The following is a 25209-nucleotide window of genomic DNA, read 5'->3' as shown; positions in this document are numbered from 1 at the left end:
GCGAGAGGACTCGCTCATCAGGTGATGTGACTTATCTTGATTCTGTGATTGGCCCACCATTATCTCTGATCATCAAGACAGATGTAGTTTCAGCCAATCAGCGCTGACTCTCATTTTTAACATCATAGTGTTACTGTGGAGAGAGAGTAGTGTGAACACTCCATTCTGTGTCTGTTTACGCTGGAATAAAGCACACAGATGCTCTCTGAAAACATGTAGGAAAGACTTCAAAGTAAAATCAATGGGCCGAAGGTTCAATGGATAGTGAGTAGTGCCACAGTGAATACATTCTGTGTTATGGTAAGATGGTGTGAACTCAAACTGATGAGATGTTTAAGCTTTTCATCAAAATACACTATATTGCCAAAAGTTTTGGGGCGCCTGCCTTTACATGTAGATAAACATTAAAGGGGTACTTCAGCGCTGGGAAGATGAATCTGTATTTAAACCGGGTCATCAATGAAGTAGAAATGTGAAATTATTTTTGAATTTGGTGCCTTCTAGACTGAGAAAAGACAGAAAATGTATTTTTGTCCCATGGGGATGAAAGACTACAATTCCCAGAATGCTTCGCTGCCCTGTGAGGCCATTCCCAACACCACCAACTTCATTACTGTGACAGAGTTAGAGAAGACACTACAATTAAAAACTGAACGCGAATAATGAGTGAGTCACCGCGCGAGTCTCACAGCACTGAGCACTAACTGCAGGAGTGATGAGAGCTGAGGTAATTGCGACTACATTCGCGGCATACATTCACAAGGCGAGTTCAGTCTGGCACGCGTTTCAGTTCATGCCTTTGCAAGCTTAACTTTCATAGAAATGAATTTTAGAAGTTAAAAGACTTACATTGCTCACCATAGCTCCGTTTAAATGATCCTGTCTGCAAGCTGAGCTCTCCCTGCCAGCTGAGTGTAATCGCCCATCCCCCATGTGCAGATTCAAAACATGCGGAAATAGCTCCCTCTGCTGGCTGTAGTCTTTAGCCTCTGGGCAAACATTCCTCCTATGATGCAAAAATCGTCATTTTGCATCATAGGAGGAATTTTTCCAGAAATAAAATGCATAAATCTCTTGAATCAGGGAGATATGAGGGGGGAAAGCACAATAATTTGAATATTCTCCAGGGTTTCTACTGATACAAAGCCATATGCTAATCGCTGAAGTAACCCTTTAATGACATCCCATTCTTTATCCATAGGATTTAATATGGCGTTGGCCCACCCTTTGCATAACTGCTTCAACTCTTCTGGGAAGGCTTTCCACAAGGTTTAGGAGTGTGTTTATGGGAATTTTTGACCATTCTTTTAGAAGCACATTTGTGAGGTCAGGCACATTTGTGACTGTTTCGCATGCAGTCTCTGCTCTAAATCAGCCCAAAGGTGTTCTATCGGGTTGAGGACTCTGCAGGCCAGTCCATTTCCTCCAAACCAAACTCGCTCATCTATGTCTTAATGGACCTTGCTTTGTGCACTGGTGCGTAGTCATGTTGGAACAGGAAGGGGTCATCCCCAAATTGTTCCCATACAAAGTTGGGAGCATGATATTGTCTAAAATGTCTTGGTATGCTAAAGCATTAAGAGTTTCTTTCTTGAAACTAAGGGGCCAAGCTCAACCCCTGAAAAACAACCCAACACCATAACCTCCCAGCCACTAAACTTTACACTTGGCACAATGCAGACAGGCAAATGCCAGACAGAGAAGGGTGATTCGTCACTCCAGAGAACATGTCTTCACTGCTCTAGAGTCCAGTAGCTCTGTGATTTTTATCTGGCCTTCCACTTAGTGGATGTTGTTTCCTAGTTGCTTCCACTTTTTTGTAATAACAGTTGACCGTGGAATATTTAGTAGTGAGAAAATTTCACAAATGGACTGTGGCAACCTATTTCGGTACCCATTATTTCACAAATGCTTGTAGAAACAGTCTGCATGCCTAGGTGCTTGATTTTATACACCTGTAACCTTGAAAGTCACTGATTTTTATGATTGGCGGGGTGTCTCAATACTTTTGGCTATAGGTTCTAATGTAGTACTAGGTCCAGTCAGGGTAATATCTGAGTTAATGTTTTGTTTTTTGTTTTTTTTGCTGAATCCTGAACTCCAGGAATGTAATTTTGGATTTCATATCATCACTCAGTTTCATATAAAAGTCACGTTTTGAGGACGCAGTTTGCCTTGAAATAAATTACACATATTTGGAGAATGATTTATATAACCCTGTAAAATTCCAAATGTGTAAAGGTTGAAAAAGAATTTGTGCATTTTCTAAAAAATAAAAAAATAAAACCTACAAAGCTAATTTTAGTAAATGTTATGTAATAGTAATATTTCTCTTGATTTAGAAAATCACATAATCAGAAGATACACATACAATGAAATAATTATATGTTCATGTGGCTTAAACAATAAACAGTGCCAAAGTACACTGACTGGCTTGAGTTCCAAAGAATGCAAAAATAGAAGAAAAAAAGAAGATAAAATGTACACCTTGGATGCAATGTAAGTTGCAGTAGATATATCAGGGAGACCTGAGAATGACCCACATTAAATTACATTTTAAGCCAATACACTGATAGAAGCAATATCATTCACTGACCCCATGTTCGCCTCTTGCACATAGAGTATGTGGTAATATAGGCCTACTCTATAAAGTTCAACTTAATGTCTGATTAGGCTTGTGTCCATGTTGGCAGCTGTGCTAGTCTGGAGGCTGTACTATGTGAGAGGTTGTTAATGTGTTCCCTCCACACTCTAAAGCCCTCTGGCTGATCACTCTTATGTAACCAACACAACGCTCTTTATTTCATGCCAAGGCTGGACACCTCCTGCCAAATACAAGCCCTTACCATGACATCTCATTGAGCAGGACGGACAAAGGCTTCTGCCTGCCGCTGTGGTTCGGCCAATCGAAAATGTCCTGCTTAATGGTGACCTCATTCCCATCAGGCTCGGGGAAACATGACTGGCTGGCAGACAAATCTGCAGACTCATCGGCCAATGAATCAGATCTGCTTACTTTTTACAGACACCACGAATTCTTAACTAATAACGGTTACTGTAGCCTAAAGTAATTATTTGCATATTAACTGTAAAATATGAAACACTCTAGCATTCAATAGGATCAGTGAGGTCACATTCATGCCTGTCTAAATTAGGTGGCACCACCTGCAGACTCTCACCGTGGATACAGTCCTTTTGTTACCAAGAAATATAATTCCATCGTAGTAATAATAGTGGACAGTATAACACACCTATTGTGAGTTCTTAGTGGGAGTTCTAAGAAAAATAAGATTAAGATTATCAGAATAACGAAAATTGCCAGGAGTGAAGAGATTTGATTCCTGCAATTAAGTCCTTTCTATTGGAAATAATCATTGGTGCGCATGTAAACACTGTGTTGCTCATAGATATGCGACATTTAATTCTTTGTGCAGCTTAAAAAAAAAAAAAAAAAAAAAATATATATATATATATATATATATATATATATATATATATATATATATATTATTATTATTATTATTATTATTATTATTATTATTATTATTTCTTGCATTGGTGAAGCCCATGTATGACATTAAATACAAAATGTCAGTAATTTTTATGCTAGCAGATTATCTTGTTTGATAATCAAGCATATGTTTTACTTTAAAGGGATAATTCACTTTAAAATGAAAATTCTGTCATCCTTTACTCACCCTCAAGTTGTTTCAAACCTGCATGAATTTCTTTCTTCAGCTGAACACAAGGGAAGATATTTTGAAGAATGTCAGAACCCAAACAGTTAACTGGAGCCATTGACTTCCAAAGTATTTTTTTTTTCCTACTATGGAAGTCAATGGCTCCAGTTAACTGTTTGGGTTCTGACATTCTTCAAAATATCTTCTTTTGTGTTCAGCTGAAGAAAGAAATTCATACAGGTTTGAAACAACTTGAGGGTGAGTAAAGGATGACAGAATTTTCATTTTAAAGTGAACTATCCCTTTAAATGAGCAGGCCTCTTACATTGTAGTAGGGTGACCAAACGTCCTGTTTTCCAAGGACATAGACATTTTGGTTATAGATAATATTCTATCAATACAGAAGGGGCATGCTTTAAAGGGATAGTTCACCCAAAAATGTAAATTTGATGTTTATCTTTAAATAAATGCATTGAAATTAATAAGGCATCTTTGAGTAAACTTTGAGTATCATTTGAGTATCTCATTGCCGGGCCGAGTGTCCTGGTTTTCGGTAATCAATATACATGGTATAATCGTAGGAGTTACATTCATTAGAGTGTAAAAAGAGGAGTACATTTGGAGTTGGAACTAAAATACTTCTGTCTTGACACTTCATAGCACACATTTCAGTACAATTGTGAGGAATTGGTGCTGGATCATTGCTACATTGCCTAGTCAACATAGAGAATGGCAGATATGTGAGCTCAGCTCATGAATGGCAGTGTCTGTCTAACCCCAAGCACACCTTGTTCCAGAAATAGTTTAGTTGGGAACATTTACACACAATAGGCAATTTGTGTTCTAGAATGCAAGGTAATATATTTAAAAATCATATATATTCTTTGATAGCACAAAGAATTAAACTAGTAGTCATAAATGTTTAGATTATTGTGAGATTATTGTACTTTGTATAGTTTACTTGAATCATTTTATTGTTATAAAATAGCCGGATAGTTATACTTATCCTATTTTAAATCTTAAAAGATTTTTATCTTCTGTTTGCTGCAATCACATCAGCGATTAATCATCTGACATTTAGATCAGATGCTAACGGTGGTATTGAATTGACAGCAGCTCAAAACACATTGTCATACTTTGACACAAGGTTTCAAAGATATCTCCTGACTTGTCATACATACAAGAGCTTTCATTCAGTTAAGACAAAATTCAAAGCATAAATTAAACATAAGCCTTCCAGAATGGATATTTAAGCTCAGATTTGTTTAAACTCATGTTACTGCACATACAATAAATCCGAACAAAATGTTCATGGGGGATCAAATAATCATAATAGCCCTGTGTCTTTATCAAGTGTCATATTGGGAGAGTCACAGACAATGGCCAATAATAAAGACAGGAGGAAACGCCCCCATCAGGTTTGATGTGTGCTTTGAAATAGCTTTGGGAAGTGTGATTCATTTTAGAGAGTCGATTCGTTCGAACAAGCCGGTCCGTTGAGTTGAATCCGCTCAAAAGATCTTGTCACTGTGTGTTTTTTATTAAGTTGCCTAAATTCTAATTATATTGTGTGTGTGTGTAAGCCTAAATGTTTCAGTTTGATTATATAACTCTGCTTGATTGTTTTGTGTGTGTGTGTGTGTGTGTGTGTGTGTGTGTGTGTGTGTGTGTGTGTGTGTGTGTGTGTGTGTCTGTGTCACGCTCCAAATAAATGATGTTAATCATGGTTCATTTTCTTACAGAAAGTTCACACCAAGAACAATAACTATAAAGATAACTAGCGTCCACACCAACGAATATAACCTTCTGATTGTTATACGCGTGCGATTAAGTTTTGTCCTGGATTCTGATTGGCTGTCAATGTTTTTATTATTTTACCTGGAAAAAGGTAAAATAATAAAATAAAATAAAAATACAATTTTGTGTTGTTCGTATCCGTTGTGTGCATTTCCTATCTTCGTAGAATTAGAACGATTATTTAAATGTTATATTAATCGTTTTATAGAATATAGTCTTTGATATGAACTATCATTTAGAGTCCAGTAATTCTGTTTCTTGAATTGAATCGACCGAATCATTAAAAAGACTCGGTTCAAACGAACAATTCGTCCGCGAATCGGACAGCACGAGATACAGCGCCAGAGTTCACTTCAGTTCAGTCTGACTGGATGAGCGTTGACATGAAAGCGGCTCCTTCTACTCCGAGACTGAGAAAACACGGGGAATTCTGCAAGAACTGACACAGATGAGAGATATATCAGCGATATCTATTCGTGTATGTTTAACGAGAGGTCGTTAAAGAATTTGTAGCTTTAAATATCAAGTTCAAAAATCTACATTAGCATATGTACCACCTGGATCCGGACGGGTTTCATTCTCAGTTCACGAACTGAATCACCGAGACACATGGGTGGGAATCTCGGGTGCCACCGGTCCATTCCCAAGGACCCCACGGATTTCTGCCAAAACAAACGCAAGTTCAGCGCGGCATGCAACTTCAGCCATATACTAGTTAATCAGGAGCGGCTGAACATCAACACCGCTACCGAGGAGGAGCTCATGACTCTGCCGGGCGTGAACCGCGGGGTGGCTCAGAACATCGTGGAGTACCGGGAATGCATCGGCGGATTCAAGAAAGTAGAAGACCTGGCGTTAGTCAGTGGAGTCGGTGCAACTAAACTAGAAGCGATTAAACTAGAGATCTGCGTGTCGAGCAAGAACAGCTCGTCTAATCACTCGCCTTCATCTCTGCGCAAAGAGCATGAGCACCTGCCGTGCACCGGCGTGAACATAAACACGGCCACGCCGCCGCAGCTCATGAGCGTCCGCGGCATCACCGAGAAAATCGCCAAGAACATCGTAGAGTTCCGTTCCGTGCACGGCCCGTTCAGAAGCATCGAAGACCTGGTCAAAGTGGCCAACATAAATTCATCCTTGCTGGACCGAATCCGTTTCCAGGTATTCGTCGAGCGCTCCAGGACTCCTTCCACGAACACGAACGGTGGGTTCACGCACCCGAGCCCCACGTCCTTCAGTGTTCGCAGCGAAGAGGTGGACATTGCGCTCCGAGGACCACCGCTCGTGACGTCTGTCCGGCCCTGCGTGGAGCCCCCAGGGGGCACGCGTGATGGGAAGCCCGTGGTGCGAGTGGCCACCTGGAACCTGCAGCGCTGCTCCAGTGAGAAGGCCAACAACCCTGGGGTCAAAGAGGTTGTCTGTATGACCCTACTAGAAAATGAGTGAGTAAACTGTTTTACACATTAATGTCTTTTTATACTTTTAACACCATCGTTTTGACATGTGCCATTGGTAGTAGCTACAAATAATATTCTTTGAAGTACATTTAAGTGTCATGATAATATCATGTCTGTACCATGATATCATGTTTTGACATTACAATGGCAATACCATGGTTTGTGGGCATGTTTCATTGTTGCATAATACAATGTTGTCGGACATTTATAATGGTAATAAAGTGTTTTGACATGTTTAAAAAAAAAAATGGTACCATACTCATGGCACATGGGTATGGTAATCATTCAGTACAGTGGTTACATATTAAAGGACCATGGTATTACTATCTGATACCATCACATGCACCCTGGCAGCATCAGAGTACTTCTTTCTAAAGGTATTTGGACATTTGGACCTATTTACAGGTGAATAGTGTGCCCTTTTTCTGGGCACCTTAATCTGAGTCATTGAATATTGAGTAGGCCTATATTGAGCACACTTCAATTACATTAAAAAGTTATTAAAATCCATACGTAAAATATGTAAAACAGTCTGTGGGCACCCCACAAATTGCATGGGGATTTTTAATTTTTTTTATTTATTTATATATTCAATTTATAATTTCTGGTCAAAATTTAGCAAAAGTAAATTTGAAAAACAGAAAATGGTAAATATCCATTGATTAAGTAAGTTTGGTTCTTTTTCTTTTTGCATTTGCACTGTATGGTCTGAAGACTGAATTGTGAAGCGTTATGACCGGATTTCTTTATTCTCAAATCACTTACTTTGTTTTTTAGTTTGTTTGCAGCTTTTAAGATCTTTGTAGGGAAGAGGAAACAGCGTGGCAGGTTATTGGTGTTGTGGATATAATAGGACGTCCAGCTGGCTTGTGTTGGATCACATGCGAGTCTGAGCACATACTGTACAGTGCTAGGGCACATCTGACTGCATGTTATCAGAATTCAGCACTGCCCATGTTTTATTGCATTGATCGATTCTAGAAGATAAATGTTTGTACTGTTAGTTGTTTTATGGTCCACACATACACACCCCTACTGTAATTCACTCAGGGTGTTGCTGAGGTACGTGCCCTCATTCTTGTCATGGCTCAGGGAGAGTTGTTATATAAGCGCGCGCGCGTGTGTGTGTGTGTGTGTGTGTGTGTGTGTGTGTGTGTGTGTGTTGATTGGAGTTGAAATAGTAGTAGTATTGGCAGGGAGAATATAGTGTAAGTGTTATGAATGACATCAGCGCTAAAGGCTGTAGAGTACGCTATGTTACAGCAATGCATGTAATGCAACTGTCCCTATAAAGCAGCGATTCTCAACCAAGAGGCTTGTGTAATATGTTCCTAAGGCATTTGGAAAGATTTAGATTTTGCTCTGTTTCATTCATAAACTAAAATAATTAGTTGTGATTGCTAATGTTTAAAGGAAATGAATAAACATAGAAATCAAAATGTGAGTTAACTGTGTATAGAGGAGACTGATAGCAAAATGTATGTGCTACTTGACTACATAAACAACTTTCAGTTATTTGTTTAGCTTGTTTATGATTTAATTTATAAATTATATCTAGTATGAGTTAAATGGGTCATGTGATGCGACTGCTTGTTTTCCTTTCTCTTTAGTGTTTTGTGTAGAGTTTTGTGCATGTATAAGATCTACAGAGTTAAAAAGCTCAGTCTCAAACCCAAAAAGATATTGTTTGTAAAAGTTAAGACTCCACTGTCTTCCTCTGCATCATCACTGCTACAAAGGGCCTGATCTTCATGTAAAGGCTCAGCCTAGGCCTGTCACGTTAACAAATTTTGATGGATAATAAATTGGCCTAGAAATTATTGCGATAAACGATTATATTGTCGTTCTGAGACCATTTTCATCTAAAATAATGATAATGGCATAGTAACGCAAGTACACCTTTTCAAAGATCAATAAACTTTAATTTCTAAAGACTATTTAACACTAAAAATGGAAAACATTTTAAATAACCACAATAAATGAACAAATCAACCAAAAAGAATAAAAGCATGGACTCTCAGTCTGTTTAGAAAATGCATTTAAATAAGTACCAAAAACAATAAATAAAATGGATGAAAACTGCAATGGATGATTGTGTTTTAGGAGTATATTAGGGGCGGCACGGTTCACAAAACCCAAGGTACCATGGTTTTAGGGTCACGGTTTTCCGTTCTGAGCGGTTCTCAGAAATACTTCAGCATATCATATATTAATTATCCACAATTTAGGATTAAAAAAAAAAGTTATATCATAGCCTAATTATGCACAAATTGAACTTGACCATCTCTGAGGAATGTGATATTTTGATACAGCAAGAAAGAAGACTTTGATGACATGCTTTTCATTTATTTGGCAAAAAAAGGAGAATGTGTATTAGGGCTGGGCGATATGACGATATTATCATATATCGACGATGTCTAGCAAATATGTCGATATCGATAACAGTCAGTGTTTTCAGACGAAAATCGACATCATAAAAATGAAGACTGATAAACTCACAGGACATTGCGTTGCTAAATACATTATAAATAGTAGTTACCATACACTCACCTTTTTAGTGTTTTTGATGCATAACTACAGTAGCCTATATGTGTTAAAGCAAAACATAGAATTATGGATAAGACGTTGGTTGTGTTTTCATTATACGTGCCAAGAGAAGCACATTGGCTTGGCTAAATGTTTTAAAACGCTCTAAAAATATTATTGGCTATTAGGCTAAATTATAAATATAATAGCCTATTAATAATACAAATATTAATCAAACATGGAAACCTGGAAAACATTTAAAATAGCCTACTAACGCTAAAAATAAAACGAGAGAGAAACCTTTGGGGGGAAAAAATAGCTCAACGGAAAACAACCTTAAACGGTTGAAAATGTCTATAAAAGCTAACCATAGGCCTGTATTTTAAATACTATAAAATAAAGGTCTTAGAATAAAATTATTATAATATAAAAATTGAAAGAAAAATATATTAAAGTGAATTAAAAATGCGCGTGAAAACTCACAGCTCGTGCAGTGATGGAGCGCAGTATTCTGAACAGAAACGCATGAGCTACTCGCATCAACGCTGCACTTTGCTTAATTAAATATTTTTGTTTCTAATCGTTTCGTTTTGCCTTTTTAGCACACAAAGATTGAACTGAAGAATGAACTTGCGTTTATCAAACTTCAGTGTAGCTTTCAGCCTCGTTTATACACGACGCGTCCGCTCGAGAGCGAGGGTGCGCGTGGCAAAAATGACGTCAACGCAGAGTGCTCGAGACCCCATTTCGCTTTGCGTTGTGCACGTCAAATTTCGTAACTTTGCGTGTGGCTCTGCAACCGAAGAGCCATGAGTTCCAGACGAATCTGCTGGCCGAGAATGACGTCTCATCACACCGCACCCGGTCTGCGTGTCGAGTATAAACACCTCCCCAAACAGACGAGGCGCGCGTAGTCAACGAGACAGACAAGGAAAACAAAAAAGCATGCAAATGGCAATTATCGCGGCCGGAAAAATTATCGAGCTAATTTTTTTTTATCGTGCGATTAATTGATTTATCGACTATCGCGTCAGGCCTAGCCATACCTTCCTAAAACACTTAGTTCAAACACACCCCACAAATCTACGGCATTACGTTGGGACAGAGTCTCATAAAACCGCCCCAATGTATATGCAAAGAAAGAAGGCGTAACTTCAATTCGCTGTAGTATTGTTGTCAGGCCATCCTTAAAAATATTTTGGTTTGCAGTAACAGTAAAAAATTTTTTAAAAAGGGTCGGTAGGTAGGTCTATATTTTTTTTCTTCAAATTTTAATACAAAAAAAATGTAAATTTTTGGTGATGGTGATTACGTAGGTATGAATTTAAACAAATTGGCATATCGTGACATCACTGACTGGGTCTTCAAGCCGTGCCTTCGGGCGTGTAGGCTAATTGCAGGCTATATAGACCACAAACAAATTGAAATATTTGTCAAAAACATGTTTATTGCATAAATTTCAGGTGCATTCTTTAAGAAAAGTGTCCAACCACCAGCTAGCTGTCATTGACTCAAAGCTGTCAACCCTCCCTTTTTTTTCCGGGTTTCTCACGTATTTTTGCTCTTTTCCCGCTGTCTTCCCGTTTTAGTATTTTCCCGTGATATGTTTCTTATTTTTACGCTCGATTGTGTTAACTCAGAACACGCAACTATCTGTGTCTCTGAAGTGGCTTGCACTTCTTGCCAGACCAACGCATCTGGTGATATAGACTAGTGCATTTGAATATTAAAAAGCAAAAAGTTGTTTTTATGAATTCAATTAATTAAGTAGCCATAACCAGCTATTCAATCAAGAGCAGTGAGTCCTTATCTTTTGTTTGACAGACAGCAGTAAAGGCTACTGCCCCTTTAAGACCTAATACAGAGATATGCATCGTCTTTCTCAACTGTATAAAGTTTTCTTAAGGGATATAGACTGTCTGATGGATACTCATCAAGATCGACATGTTGACATACTTTTTGTGTGAGTTTGTCGTTCAAACGCAAGACTTGAAGAACTCAATATTTGCGCGCTGTGAGACGTGCGCGCGCTGCGCACAGAGACAGATCTTCTCTCACTGCAGAGGGTTCTCATTCGCGTCTTCTGGCGAATATACTGAGTGATGATGGCGAAAATGACTGGTCATACGGCAGCACTCGCATGCATTGAACACAGTTTACAAATATAGACCGTTTTGCCCATGTTTTCTTTTATTATCGCTGTTGTAGTGCACGTGTATCCATCGACAGAACCATACATAAAGCATTATTTTTCAAGTTACAACCAGTGCCGCCGCTCCCACCACGCGCTGGGGTCGAGCAGAACACGCGCTACCCATAGCAACGCGTTATGACAACGACATTTCAGACTGACAGAGACAAGATAAACGGCTTTTCCGCCATTTGTTACTGTTTTGTACACGTTGTTATATTAATTATAATTCAAAATCTGTTTTATTCGCCACAATATAGTAATGATAAATGTTGAGAGGGGCACTTTTGATTCATTTTCAAAAAGGGCAGGGGCTCAAACTAAGCCCTCCCCTCTGCAGTGCACTTGCCTGGTGTGTGTAACGTGTCCATGGTCCTGACTCCTGTCACACAATGCGGCGAAATCTCCGACAGGGCTTTAACAGTCTAACATTACAGTGAATGAGAGTATGAGCCGAGCCGAGCCGAAACGAACGCACGTGCAGGCCATAGTGTGACATCCGTTAACCATAGTGTAAACATAGATGACGTCACGGGTTTTTCTATAAACGAAAGAACGTAGCCTTCGTTTGTATGGCCCAGGCAATTTATACATTTATAATACTTACTAAAATATAATTCATATTATTTTATTACTGTTGTATTAGTTGTTTGAAAAGTAAAAAAAGAAATTGGTCGGTCTTAAAGCCAATTTACAACCGGCAAGTCGGTCGGACTAAAAGGAAAAAAAAATAAAAAATTGAGTCGGCCCTAAATTGACAGGGTCGGTCGGGTTACGGCAAACAAGAATATTTTTAAGGATGGCCTCACCACCATGTTGTTGAGACGCTGTGTTTTTCATTGCGAAAGCCAAACTACTTTGTTTGGCCTTCCAAACGAGGGGACAATTAGAAAACAGTGGCTAAGCTTTAGTTACAACACAGATTGAGAAGATTAAAAGAAAATATGGATGTAAAGTCGACACCCATAGGATTCTGAAGAGCAGTTTTGAAGGGTAAAATCATCTGTTACCATCTTGGCAGCGCATCACCATGCGTCACTCCTGGATAACTGAAAATGGGCAAAGAGGCGGGACATGGCTGGAGCTGCAGGGATGACAAACGGCAATCCACCTGTCACTCAAAGTGGCCAAATATTCGATAGTATGCTGCGCATTTTTCGGAGGGCGGTTTTCAGAATCTGGGAGAGCACAAAGGTTGATTCCAAAAAGTAGTGCAATTCCATCTTTGCAAGCAGCCTACAGTCTTGCACTTCTGACTCAGAGACACAGTATGTTTTCATTTTTTAAGAATTTTACTATTCAACGTGAGTTTTAAGCCGCATAGAGTAGTGCTTGTTTGTCGTTTTTACTTTAACAAATGCAAATTTACCTATCTGATAAGTTCTGGTCCAGTCGCGCTGGCAAAGTTAATCAGCTTGGTCATCTGCATTAGCCAGATCAGATTCGGGCTCAAATTGATAAGGTAGGACCGACATTATCATCTGTCAATATTGCTTTACTTCGGGAGCTGATGTTCCAAACGAGCCAATCACAATGCACTGGATTGCTGGCCAATCAGTGCACACCTCGCTTTTCAGACAGATGAACTTTGTTAAAAGTGATGCATTTTAGAAAGGAGAGGCATAGAGGAGCAACAATAATGTACAGTATGTGTAAAATAATGCCTTTTTTAACCTAAAACCATGTAAACGCATTGCATTATTCCAAATACATAAAATGTTCTTTTTAGAACCATCATATGACCCCTTTAAGAAAAAACTTGCTGGTTCTGTTTGGATGAAGCAGTGTTAATATTATGACTAAAACTATTATGACATGGCTTTTTTATTTTCATGTTGAGGTTCATTTAATTTTAATAAAGTTTTTACACAAAAATACAAATATATATGTGGAATAATAATATTCAAACCTCATTCTGACCCTCTGTCTGAGGGGGCATTTACACGGTGGCACTACCAAACTAGGAAACGGTGTCAATGCCCACTCGCTGTTGCACGTGAATTTGTGAAAGTAAACGTTACAGTTTACTTTGCAACACAAGTGCTGTCAGATCCAATACAGCTGACCACTTCATCTGTCAACAAACGTCCTTTGTAAACTCTCACCGTGCCTCGTTTACAAAGCAATCTGCAGGAAAACATTCTCAGAACAAACACGTAATCCTCTGTCGTGATCCAGGACACAATAAAAAATAAACCGTCTTCCTTTTCGTGACGCTCTGAATCCTTGTGAAGTGTCTACTGAAATGCAAATGAGCTGTTAAAACGGCAAACATTCCTTTACACTTCCATTTACTCTTCCGTTTGTCCTCTTGTCGGCAGACTCGAGTGTGTGGAGTACATCAGAAAGTGAACGAGCATCTGTACGGTATCCATCCAGTCTACACAACGTCTGTCATGATTTAAAATGGGTTCAATTAGCTTTTGACGTCATTAAAATAAATAAATAACAATAAATACAATTACAATTAAATGGAAAAAAACTATAAAAACATTTACACTAATATAAATGACAAAAGTACATATTAACAATAAACCAAATTAAAATATAAAAAAAACTGAAAATACAGTTCTGGAAAAAATTAAGAGACCGCTTCACATTGAGGAATCAATGTAAAGTGGTCTCTTAATTTTTTTCAGAGCTGTATAAGAATAAAACCATGTTCAAATTATTAATAAATACTTTAGTTAAATAATACTAAAATAATAATTTGATGAATTGGTACTTGAGCCTTACACATGGCAAAAGAGGTTGGGAAACACTGCTTAACAGAACCTGATTCTACCACACAAGGTCATATGCATATACTTAACTCTTATTACTATGCTAGAAATATTTTTTGATGCACCAGCATATTGCTGCATTTAAAAACTTAAGTCAGCTTGCAACAGCAATAAGCATCTTTCAAGGTTGCTTTATTAATGTTGATTGACTTTTAGTGGAACAACTTCACAGACTTACAAACTCCATCTTTTGGGAGCTCACATGGGTTGTAATGTCAATAAAACTGTATCAAAAATTCAGCTAGATCAAAAGAAACCTTGAATTGGAAATCTCGAAACCCTAAATCCCATCAGATGTTTATTTCTGCAGGATCTACAGTCGCTCCTTCCGCTGCACATGACTCTGGGTAACCTGGAGATCAGCCTCTCTTCTGCTGTCTGTGGTAAATCCAGGTCTATAGTGATAGAACAAAGATTGGAGAGAGAAGACGTGAGATTTAACATGAACTGGAAGAAAATATTGATACAAATAGTAATGATTTACAGCAAAAGTGTCATTATCTGTTGATAAATATGGTCTAGTCTAGTGTATGGAAACCCCAGAGAATCTATACAACCTCGCTGGTGCTTTGACCGTTTGATTAGATAACCATGAAAACTCACTTTACTGTCTGATTGGATTGGGAGAAGGCCTTTTGAACAGAGGAGTGAAGGTCAAAAATGTTATGAGTTTTTGTGCCATTGCCATTCCCCAAAATATTACATGAAATGATCAAATATTCAACACCATTGTTTGCTGATGGATCAGCATGTAATGTGCGTTATCAGAAGTTTTTTTTTGTTTTGTTTTGGGAAAGAAATTAATATTTTTTTTTCAGAACAGATGCATTAAATTGATTAAAAGGGACAGTAAAGACATTTCTAATATATAGGGAGGCCCCAGACAAAATTGTCTAATTTATTTTAATCGGTTAGTAGTGGTTAATTTAGTCAAATAATCACATCACAGAGAAATACCACCAAACCTAAAAATAATATTAAGCCTTTAAAATATAAATTGAGTGCTCAAGCACACGCATAAACTTTGCCACAGTTCACCAGCAAAACAGGAACAGAAAGGAGACTTTCTGAACTTTTTAAAAATGTATTAATAAACTACTAGCCTGACAAGCCAGACCCACAACAAGATGTTTGGTCTGGAAACTCACAATTGAAACTCACTCAACGCAAGGGCAACACGGCTGTCATTGTTAAGCCCCGCCTACCAACTCTATACACGATGTGATTGGCCTGACCAGAGTTTGGTTTTTACAGCTCAGACGTGTAATGAGTTGCTAGACGAGACTCGCGGCAGATTAGATTTGCTGCCGCTAGTGTGCGTCTAGATTTCTAGGCTAATAAACTACTGATTTTTGAGTATGTGTCGGCTGCAAAGATGTAGATAACGATGCTGACTCGACATCTCCTCAGTGAAGTGGATGCGCCTATAAAGCGAAATGCATATTTCATACTGATTATATAATCAGAAAATATTTGTTTACAACTTGAATTGGTAGACATTTCAGTATATCTATAGACATATTGTCTGTGAGGCAAATATACGCTGAGTTTCAGTTCATTTGTCACGCATTCCAGTACACGAAGACCGACACAGCAGAAAGTGCATCGTTTTTTTATTTATTTATACAAAAGCACAAAGACTTGTTGTTATTGTGAGTGTACACAGTTTTAAATGTATGACCAGAAATTATATTTTACGTTTCTGCTGTTATCAGGGAAAAAAATGCAAGTGATCACAAGGGCGCTTCTAGATTGGTCCGCATGAATTATTTTATATGTGCTAATAATAGTGAACATTTATCCATGTTAACGTTAGAGTGTTAAAACCATGTAAAGTGGCAAACATGATTAGGCTACTATTTCTACAGGCTTTACATGATAAGCCATAGCCTGACAAGCCAGACCCACATCAAGATGTTTGGTCTGGAAACTCACCATTGACAGGGCTCAATCCGAGGGGCGGGATAAACGGTTGTCTTTCAAACTCCCTCTGCACGCGATAGGATAGCGCTACACCCAACCAGAGCAACGAAGGTGAAACAGAGCTTGTTGATAGATTAAACATACACCGTATCCGCTCGGCAAAACTCCAAACACATCTTCCCTTATTAAGAATGACTTCAATGCTGTTCTTTGTTCTTTTCTCAGAGAAAAGCTTAACTCCAAGTCTTCCAGAGTCGCGGTCAAAGCTGATTCGAAAGACCGCCGTTCGCCAGTTTCTGTGTTACTAGAAGCACGCAAACGCAACTCGGCCGTCGTCATTATGGCCCCACCCACCGACTCTATACACAATGTTATTGGCCCGGCAACAGAAAACAGCTCAGAAGGGTATTGAGAGTTGCTAGACGACACTTGCGGGCAGATTAAATTTGCTGCCGCTAGGGTGTGTCTAGATTTCCAGGCTAGATAAGCCATAGTTAGGTTGATGAATGGTTTGTTTCTGAGTTGTTTTTTCTGCGACTAACCAACTAATTAAAATTTGTTCTACCAAAGCCTGTTCTCACCGAGGGGACAGCCCTAATAATGTCACAATAGATTTCATATTAAAGATGTTCTCATAAACTTAATAAATCCTGAAAAACACCACTGTTTCTACAAAAACAAATCGACATATTAGACTGATTTCTGAAGGATTATGTGACACTCAAGAAATCACTGATGAAAATTTCCAATTTTCTTTTCCACAGTGGAAATAAATTACATTTAAAATACATTCAAATAGAAAATTTAAAAATCCATTTTGTTACACTGCGTAGAAAAGTAATAACCTAACTCTCCTCAACAAGCTGCATGATTTGTAATATCATTCATGTCCTTAGCTAAATGGCACCAAAGTTTAATACTTTAAGCTATGTGTAAACATCTCAGACAAACATCTCAACCTAGGAGTCACTGCAGGTCACCCAAAGCCACCCGTCTCCAGTCAACCTGAGTCAGCCGTCAACATGCTTACCACTGCTGTATAATACAACACACTCCTTTAGCGACTTATCTGGTCTCTATTTTGGGTTGTTTTTGTAAATTAAGCACTTATCTGGAAGACGTCTGTCTGATCTGATATTGGTAAAAGGACACATTAAAACCCACAGTGCTTGAAATGCTGCAAGGAATCTTGTCTCTTAAACACACAGGGTGGAGGAAGCCATCAGACTGCTTGATCATAGGTTACTGTAGTTCACTCTGGAGAAAAGAAGTGTACACAGAGACGGCCTGTAGTAACCTCACCGTACACGCACAAAGCCAAACAATCCGACTCATCTGATTAATCTGTCAACTTTGTGAGTGTGGCACACATCACATGTTTAGTCTCCATGGTGCTGTACTACATTATGATGACCTATCTACAAAAAGACAGTTTCAGATCTCTAATCTCGTCCTAAACGTGTCATTTTGCATTTGCTTGAAACATCAGACTGAAACTATATATATTTTTTAATCATTTTGGAGCGAAAGAGTGGTGCTTGACAATTCTGTTATAATTAACATTTTCTTAAAGAAAAAATCCATCTCAGCTAATGCAGTAATCTATATAGGGAGCCATTTTTGTACATTACTATAATATTAAATGTTACAGTTAACAACAGAGCCCAAACTATTAAATTCAGTTGCTATTTATTTTTAGATATAGTAATCAATACAAAAAACATGTAAATTGCACATAAGGCACGTTTTTCATTAATGTCTACAGTTAATTTTTTTAAATTATAATTTACAGTAACTGCCATAACTTGTTTGCATAACACTTTTATTTAAACATATTAAAAAAGAACCATTACAAACAGGTAAAGTAAATAAAACATAAATCTTGGTTCCTGACGTGGTCATACTCAATTCTATTGAGAATATGAGTCTGAAACTGCTCCATTGGGCTGTGATTATGGGGTGTGTTTCAACCGAACCAGGAAAGACCTCGATTGGATAGAGCTACAACCAATCAGAGCAACTAAGCGATCAACAAAACTCAACTGCACACTTGCTGGAAGAAGATGAATATAAGCGATCTTTGCCGGTGTTGCAAAATAATTTCAGGATACGCAGAGTACTTGCCAACACAATCATAATTTTTGAGAGAAATGGTAAAGGAAAATGGATGTACGAACATGTTCTCGGTTTAGGGTTTGAACTAATTCAACCCAAGCCCTGTTTGGTGATGTGATTGCTTACGTTACGTTACTGTTGATCATCTATCCATCATCATATAAAGCCTGCCCTGAATTTCATAGGTCCGAACAGCTCCTGTTCGTTCATAGTTCCACAACGGATCAAGTCCAGACCAGGACTAAATTCAGCTGGCATCCAGGCTATTTGGATCCGTGTACTTGCTCTTAAAGTGACAGCAGTCAAAAATACCTGCTGCTTGTGACTGCTTGTCATTAATGATAATCAAAGAACAAAAGATAGCGGGAAAAATGTATCTGTATTTTTATTTATACAATGAACTGTTCAATTGATTAAATTTCTGTATTCCTGGAATACTTTTAAACCTACTTGAAAACCTTGAATTAGGGATGCACCGATCATGATTTTACATGGCCGATTCCGATACCGATTTTTTTCAAGCAAAGTGGCCGATTCCGATACCGATTTCCGATTTTATTTTATTTTAAGCAACAAACAATAAAGAAAGAAAGTATACATGAACAAGATGTTTGTTTGATTTGGTATTTAATAGGCCAATTTGGCTTTTGGCCAATGAAAACAAGTTTGCAATCTGAAATTAATAGGAAATTAAATTAGGTTGAACCTATTTAAAAATTAACATTACCTATTAACTTTAACATATGTATATTCTGCAATCCAAACAACACAATCAACACACATTGAACAATCCAAACAAAGAATGAACTTAAATCAGCATTTGTTTTGAAATTCAGTTTAAAGAAAAAAAAAAGTCTTTACCAGTTAAATTAAAATAAATAATTAAATTAAATAATTTTAAAAAGTTTATAAATACATTGTTCCAAAAATGTTAAATCAAATAATGTTTAGTGCAACGAAAAAACAAAGAAAACAAAGATGCTACAGCAAATTAATTCAATGTAATTAAGGTAAGGTAAAATAAAAAATAAAAGAAAAATGATCATCCTTAACTGATAGTAGGCCTATTTCACTTCAAGTGCATGGATTTTCTTTTTTACAAACAGAAGCATTTCGGCTCTCACAAGTTAGTCTGTTTCGTTTCTCTTCCAACACGTGAGAAGCTGAGCTGAACAAGTGCTCACTATCGACGCTTGTGCACGGCGCAGAGAAGAGCTCGCGCAACTTGAGCGAGTGCAGGAAAGCGGCTCTTACCGTATTTGTGTGCCCGTACACCAACGGCTGTTTGCTTCTTGGTATCTGTACTTCAGACAGGTAGCTCTGCATTTCCAGTCCTGCTCGCATATTGCAAAATACTTCCACACAAGTGACGTTCGCGATCGCGAATGATTGTAATATAAGCGTATGTGGATTGCGCAAGCGGGCGCACTTCCGGAAAAATCGGCGGAAAAAAAAAAAAAAAAACGTCCGGTTGCCGGTCGCGCGCCAGAAGCAAAAACCGGCCGGTTCCGATTTTGGGCCGGTCAACCGGTGCATCCCTACCTTGAATTATTTTGTTTATTTGACCTTCTGCTTGTAATTTATTCATTTTTTGTTCTCATTTATTTTGCCAATTCAAATTAAAGGGGGGGTGAAACACTCAGTTTCAGTCAGTGTCATGTCAATCTTGAGTACCTATAGAGTAGCATTGCATCCTGCATATCTCCGAAAAGTCTTTTAAAAAAAAAATAATTATATAAGAAAGATGCGCTGTTCCGAGTCTTTCCGAAAAAAGCCGAGCGGGTGGGGGCGTGTCGTGTGAGCGGAGCTAAATAATGACGTGTGCTCGCTGCTGCTATGTTGTGTTGAGTGCGTCGTAAAGCTGTGTCATCCCTAACAGCGGGAAAAAACTTTGTTCAAAATAAAAATATGGCTTTTAATCAGATACAGCCATACATCTATGATCCGGAATCAGACCCAGAGGCTGCAGTTGAACAGGAGCAGCAGCAAAAACGACTAGAGCAGGACGTCTCTATGTGGTACAAGTTATACACTAACTAGATAATATGCTTAGCGGCTTGTGTTATTTACATATTTATACTTGAATTATACCGTAGTATTTTTGTCTTTGAAGGTGTACATGTGGGAAGTGCAGTTGTGCACGTGTGTGTGTGTGTTTACGCGTGGTTTGTGTAGACAAGTAAGCGGACTGGTTTTGCACGGCAGGCTAGTGTTTACATAGAAAGACACGGAATAGTAGCGCATTTGAATGAAGAAGCGTGCTTATTTAGTTCAACATATTTCCCCACTCTTTGTGTATTGTTGTTTGGAGTGCTTTTACAATACACAAACATAAAGTTACACATAATGGCCAGCTAAACAAATGTACACGCACTACATATCGCATGCTCCATTGATCAATTAACTATACGTGATCATGTTTGGGCTACTTGATGGGCATAGGCAATAACACAGACATTTGAAGCAGTCTTACCCACCGCCTGCGGTTCTAACGTTGGGACCTTTATCGTTGGGACTGCTCCCTCCTTCAGCATTAGGCGATCGGAAAATCCGGCGTCGAGCTGGGCCTTGTTTATGAAACAGTCGGCACCGAAATGCAGTGAACAGACATAAACCTTTGCGCAACTCAGTTGCTGATCCGGAAAAGCAAATTCCATCCACTGTTGCCTTACCGCGGGGTTTTTTGGCAATCTGTACAGGACTGTCTTGGTCTGGCAACCAAAAACGCACTTTTTTGGTGACATTGTTAATTTCTTGAAGTCACATCACCCGTGCAGTGCAGCCTACGAGCCAGCGCTTTGATGGGCGTAGCCTGTTGCTTTCGCTCTCTCTCTCACGCTCTTTCGGTAGAATTGTCCGTACGGCCCATACAAGGAAATTCCGAAACTTTAACGTCAAGTGGACCCATGATCGAAAAAAAATTGCCGAACCTCATGACTAACCGGAAGTAGTATTTTTGACAAAGAAATACTCCCATCAAACGTCCACCTTAACTTTTGAAACTTTGTCCATGTTTAGTATGGGATTCCAAGTCTTTAACAGTGTAAAAAGATCAGTATGCATGAAACAGCATTTCACCCCCCCTTTAAGCTTCCTTGTGCTGTGTGTAAACCCGAACAAAATTATCCCATTGAAAAAACAAACAAAAAAACCTTTAGTCACCTAAGGGGGGATTTCACCCCAAAGCCTCACCTCCTTTTTCCGAAATTAATTTCAGAACCTGAATTATTAAAATGATGCACAATATCCACAATCCCGCACCAAAATGCAGGTCCTGCTCTACGTAGGATGTTATTTGTCACAGTGAATTTTGCAAGTGCTTTCATTTTTATTACAAAATAAACTGGGTTTCGAAAGGTTTCCTTGCAAAAAAAAACAAGGTGTTGACATATTTGGGTTATGGAGAATTTGACGAGAATGAAAGACTGTGAGAAAGAAGCAGTTGCTGTTGATTTATTTCCAAGACTGACCTCATGGTCACGCACGTGGTTGGATCAAAGTCATCATTTTTTAATTCTCTGGAATCCTTTCTATTTCTGCTGACACAAAACAGCATTGCAGCATTATTATAAAAACAAGTACTGGAAGTTGCACAATGTGACAGGATGTGTAGACCTGTGTGTGTGTGTGTGTGTGTGTGTGTGTGTGTGTGTGTGTGTGTGTGTGTGTGTGTGTGTGTGTGTGTGTGTGTGTGTGTGTGTGTGTGTGTGTGTGTGTGTGTGTGTGTGTGTGTGTGTGTGTGTGTGTGTGTGTGTGTGTGTGTGTGTGTGTGTGTCTAAGGGAAATTTGTCCATCTTTTTCCTTTACTGCTGTAATGAACTGCCAAGCACGTTAGGAACTGCAGACTCACCAGTTACATTTTGACAGAGTTGAACCTTGTCTGAGTCATGCTCTTATTGATTGAACCGTCACTACTGTTGGATTTGCACTGAGCAGTTTATTTGCAGATTATGCAATACTTGTAGTCTTAAGTGGTCTATAATACCTGAAGAAACTGAAAGCTATTAACATTATTACCTTTCTTTTCAATGGCAGTTACATGACTGGTGCAGGAACCACTGGAAACTTTAGATTTGGAATCTGCCGTCTTTCCCATACAGGTTTTTTGAGTCACCTGTCGCATAAATATGTGACTAATCACTTAGGACTGGAGTCACATAAAAAAAAGTACTTACTGACTGGTTACTTGGTTTATCTGACATAGAATATGCAACACAAATAGGTCCCCGTTGAAAATGTCTAATATAGTATCTCAAAAAGTCTCAACTAATATCTCTGGGTTTAGTTAAGTCTTTGTTTAGTTTGTTTTCTTGTTTAAGATTCTTGGTTTTATATTGAACAGGTTTACATATATATAGTTGAAATATCATTGTATTGTTTTAGTAGGAACAGGCTGTTGTGCTGTATGCTGCACAACTATGGGGAAACCTTTGACCATGCCTGTAACATGCAAAAATTTGAGGAACAAAGTTGTTTGCTTATGTGGAAATATGCTAATTTGTCAATATACACTATATTGTCAAAAGTTTTGGGATGTCTACCTTTATGCGCATTAACTTTAATGACATCCCATTCTTAATCCGTAGGGTTTAATATGGAGTTGGCCTGAGTTTTGCAGCTATAACAGCTTTAACTCTTTTGGGAAGGCTTTCCACGGGAAGGCTTTCCACAAGGTTTAGGAGTGTGTTTATGGGAATTTTTGACCATTCTTCTAGAAGCGCATTTGTGAGGTCAGACATTGATGTTGGACAGAAGGCCTGGCTCACAGTCTCTGTTCTAATTCATCCCAAAGGTGTTCTATCAGGTTGAGTTCAGTACTCTGTGCAGGCCTGCCAGTTTCCTTCTAACCAAACTCGCTCTTCCATTGCTTTGTGTTCTGATGTGGTCATGTTGAAATGGGAAGGGGTCATCCTCAAACTGTTCCCATAAAGTTGGGAGCATGAGATTTTCACAAAAATGTCTTGGTATGCTTAAGCATTGAGCTCCTTTCTCTTGAAACTAAGGGGCCAAACCCAACCCCTGAAAAACATACCCCACACCATAACCCCCCCTCCACCAAACTTTAGACATGGCACAATGCAGACAGGCAAGTACCGTTCTCCTGGCAACCACCAAATCCAGCCTTGTCGATCCGATTGCCAGACAGAGAAGAGAAGCGTGATTCATCACTCCAGATAAAACTTCTCCACGGCTCTTGAGTCCAGTGTCAGTGTGCTTTACACCACTGCACCCAACGCTTTGCATTGCACTTGGTGATTTAAGGCTTGGAGGCAGCTGCTCGGCCATGGAAACCCATTCCATGAAGGTCTCTACACACTGTTCTTGAGCTTGTCTGAAGGCCATATGCAGTTTGGAGGTCTGTAGCTATCAGAGGTGTCAAAAGTACTCGCATTCATTACTCAAGTGGAAGTATAGATACTAGGGTTTAAAAATACTTCTGTAGAAGTTAAAGTATCAACTCAAGCTTTTTACTTAAGTAAAAGTGTAAAAGTACTGGGTTTCAAAACTACTTAAAGTATAAAAGTAAAAGTAATGTAAGGAAAAAAATGCCATTAAAGACAAAAGCTAAGGCCACACAACACGGGGCCTATAGTGCTCTACCCCACCTCCTCAAAAAAACATTTTTCTAAAGGCCATAATGACTATAATGTTATATTAAAATGTTAATGTTGAAAAATTTGGGATGCACTGGCTACCTGTTTCAGCCGCATATATACCCATTGAAAATGTATGCATTTTAGTACAATGGACATATGTGTACTGCTGAGCATGTTTCCTGAAGCGGAAGATATGATGGCTAGTTGCCTATAAGTTATGAATAACCTTTATCGGAATGTAAATGTAGGCTACATGTGTGATCAGTGTTGCCAGATTGAGTCGACGCTTTAGAGCCCTACGGGCCCTGACTTTTGCACCCCTAACCTCATACCCACTGTCGGCCACTGACTGCTTGGTTGTCACTTTAAAAAAAATTAACAAACAAACAAATTATCCAAACATTTTTCTAAATTAACTTTATTAAAGAAACTAAACGAAATATAACTATTGGACATTACAAACAAAGCTGAACTATTTTAATGACTGCAGGAGTGTGTCATAAGAAGGATTGTGCAGGGCTCAAAAGGTCACCAAAACTGGCAAAATAATGTGATGATATTTTATTGAAGAAGCCACTTTAAGTGCAAACAGTGCCCAATATAAGATATCGGAAAAAGCAAATAATTAACAGGCATTTCACACGTTAAAACACACCACTGCCAAAATGCGTAATTCATTGATATATATACTGTACAATAATTCGCCGACAAAAAAATAACAACAATGCGTTTAGCTTTGCTCTGACAAAACTACAGTACCCTTGTGAAGTTCATGCACTTAGCCCAGTCAAAACTGATTCATCATTGATTCAAACCTCTTTCAGCAGCTGTTGGGGTTGCTAGTTGCAGATGTCCTGAGTGTATGATGGACAGGATCATGATGATAGTCTTCGAGTCACAGGGGTAATCCACGTTTGAGAGTTGGTTCACTCTACCACTCCTTACTGTAGAAACGGCTTGTGTATATATATTTATATATATATATATATATATATATATATATATATATATATATATATATATATATATATATATATATATATATATATATATATACTGTATGTATGCCACTTTAGCATAGCAATCACTTGAATATACATCTACAACGAGTTATCGCACTAAAAACCTGGCTGTCATGAA

At 38.5% G+C, this 25209-nt stretch overlaps 1 protein-coding gene across 1 annotated transcript in view; it reads left to right on the top strand.

Annotated features, from left to right (window-relative positions):
- The first annotated feature begins 5829 nt into the window (after positions 1 to 5829).
- eepd1 (endonuclease/exonuclease/phosphatase family domain containing 1) overlaps positions 5830 to 25209 on the top strand; it is a 59496-nt gene continuing 40116 nt past the window's right edge. Inside the window, exon 1 of the mRNA XM_067426031.1 lies at positions 5830 to 6919. Coding sequence (XP_067282132.1) covers positions 6087 to 6919 — 833 coding nt within the window. The 5' untranslated portion in view covers positions 5830 to 6086. The remainder of the gene's footprint in view (positions 6920 to 25209) is intronic.

Source organism: Pseudorasbora parva, chromosome 19 (assembly GCF_024679245.1).
Source record: "Pseudorasbora parva isolate DD20220531a chromosome 19, ASM2467924v1, whole genome shotgun sequence".
NCBI classification, from domain to species: domain Eukaryota; kingdom Metazoa; phylum Chordata; class Actinopteri; order Cypriniformes; family Gobionidae; genus Pseudorasbora; species Pseudorasbora parva.
Note: the sequence above shows the minus strand (reverse complement) of the source record. Positions and strands in the feature narration are given on the sequence as shown.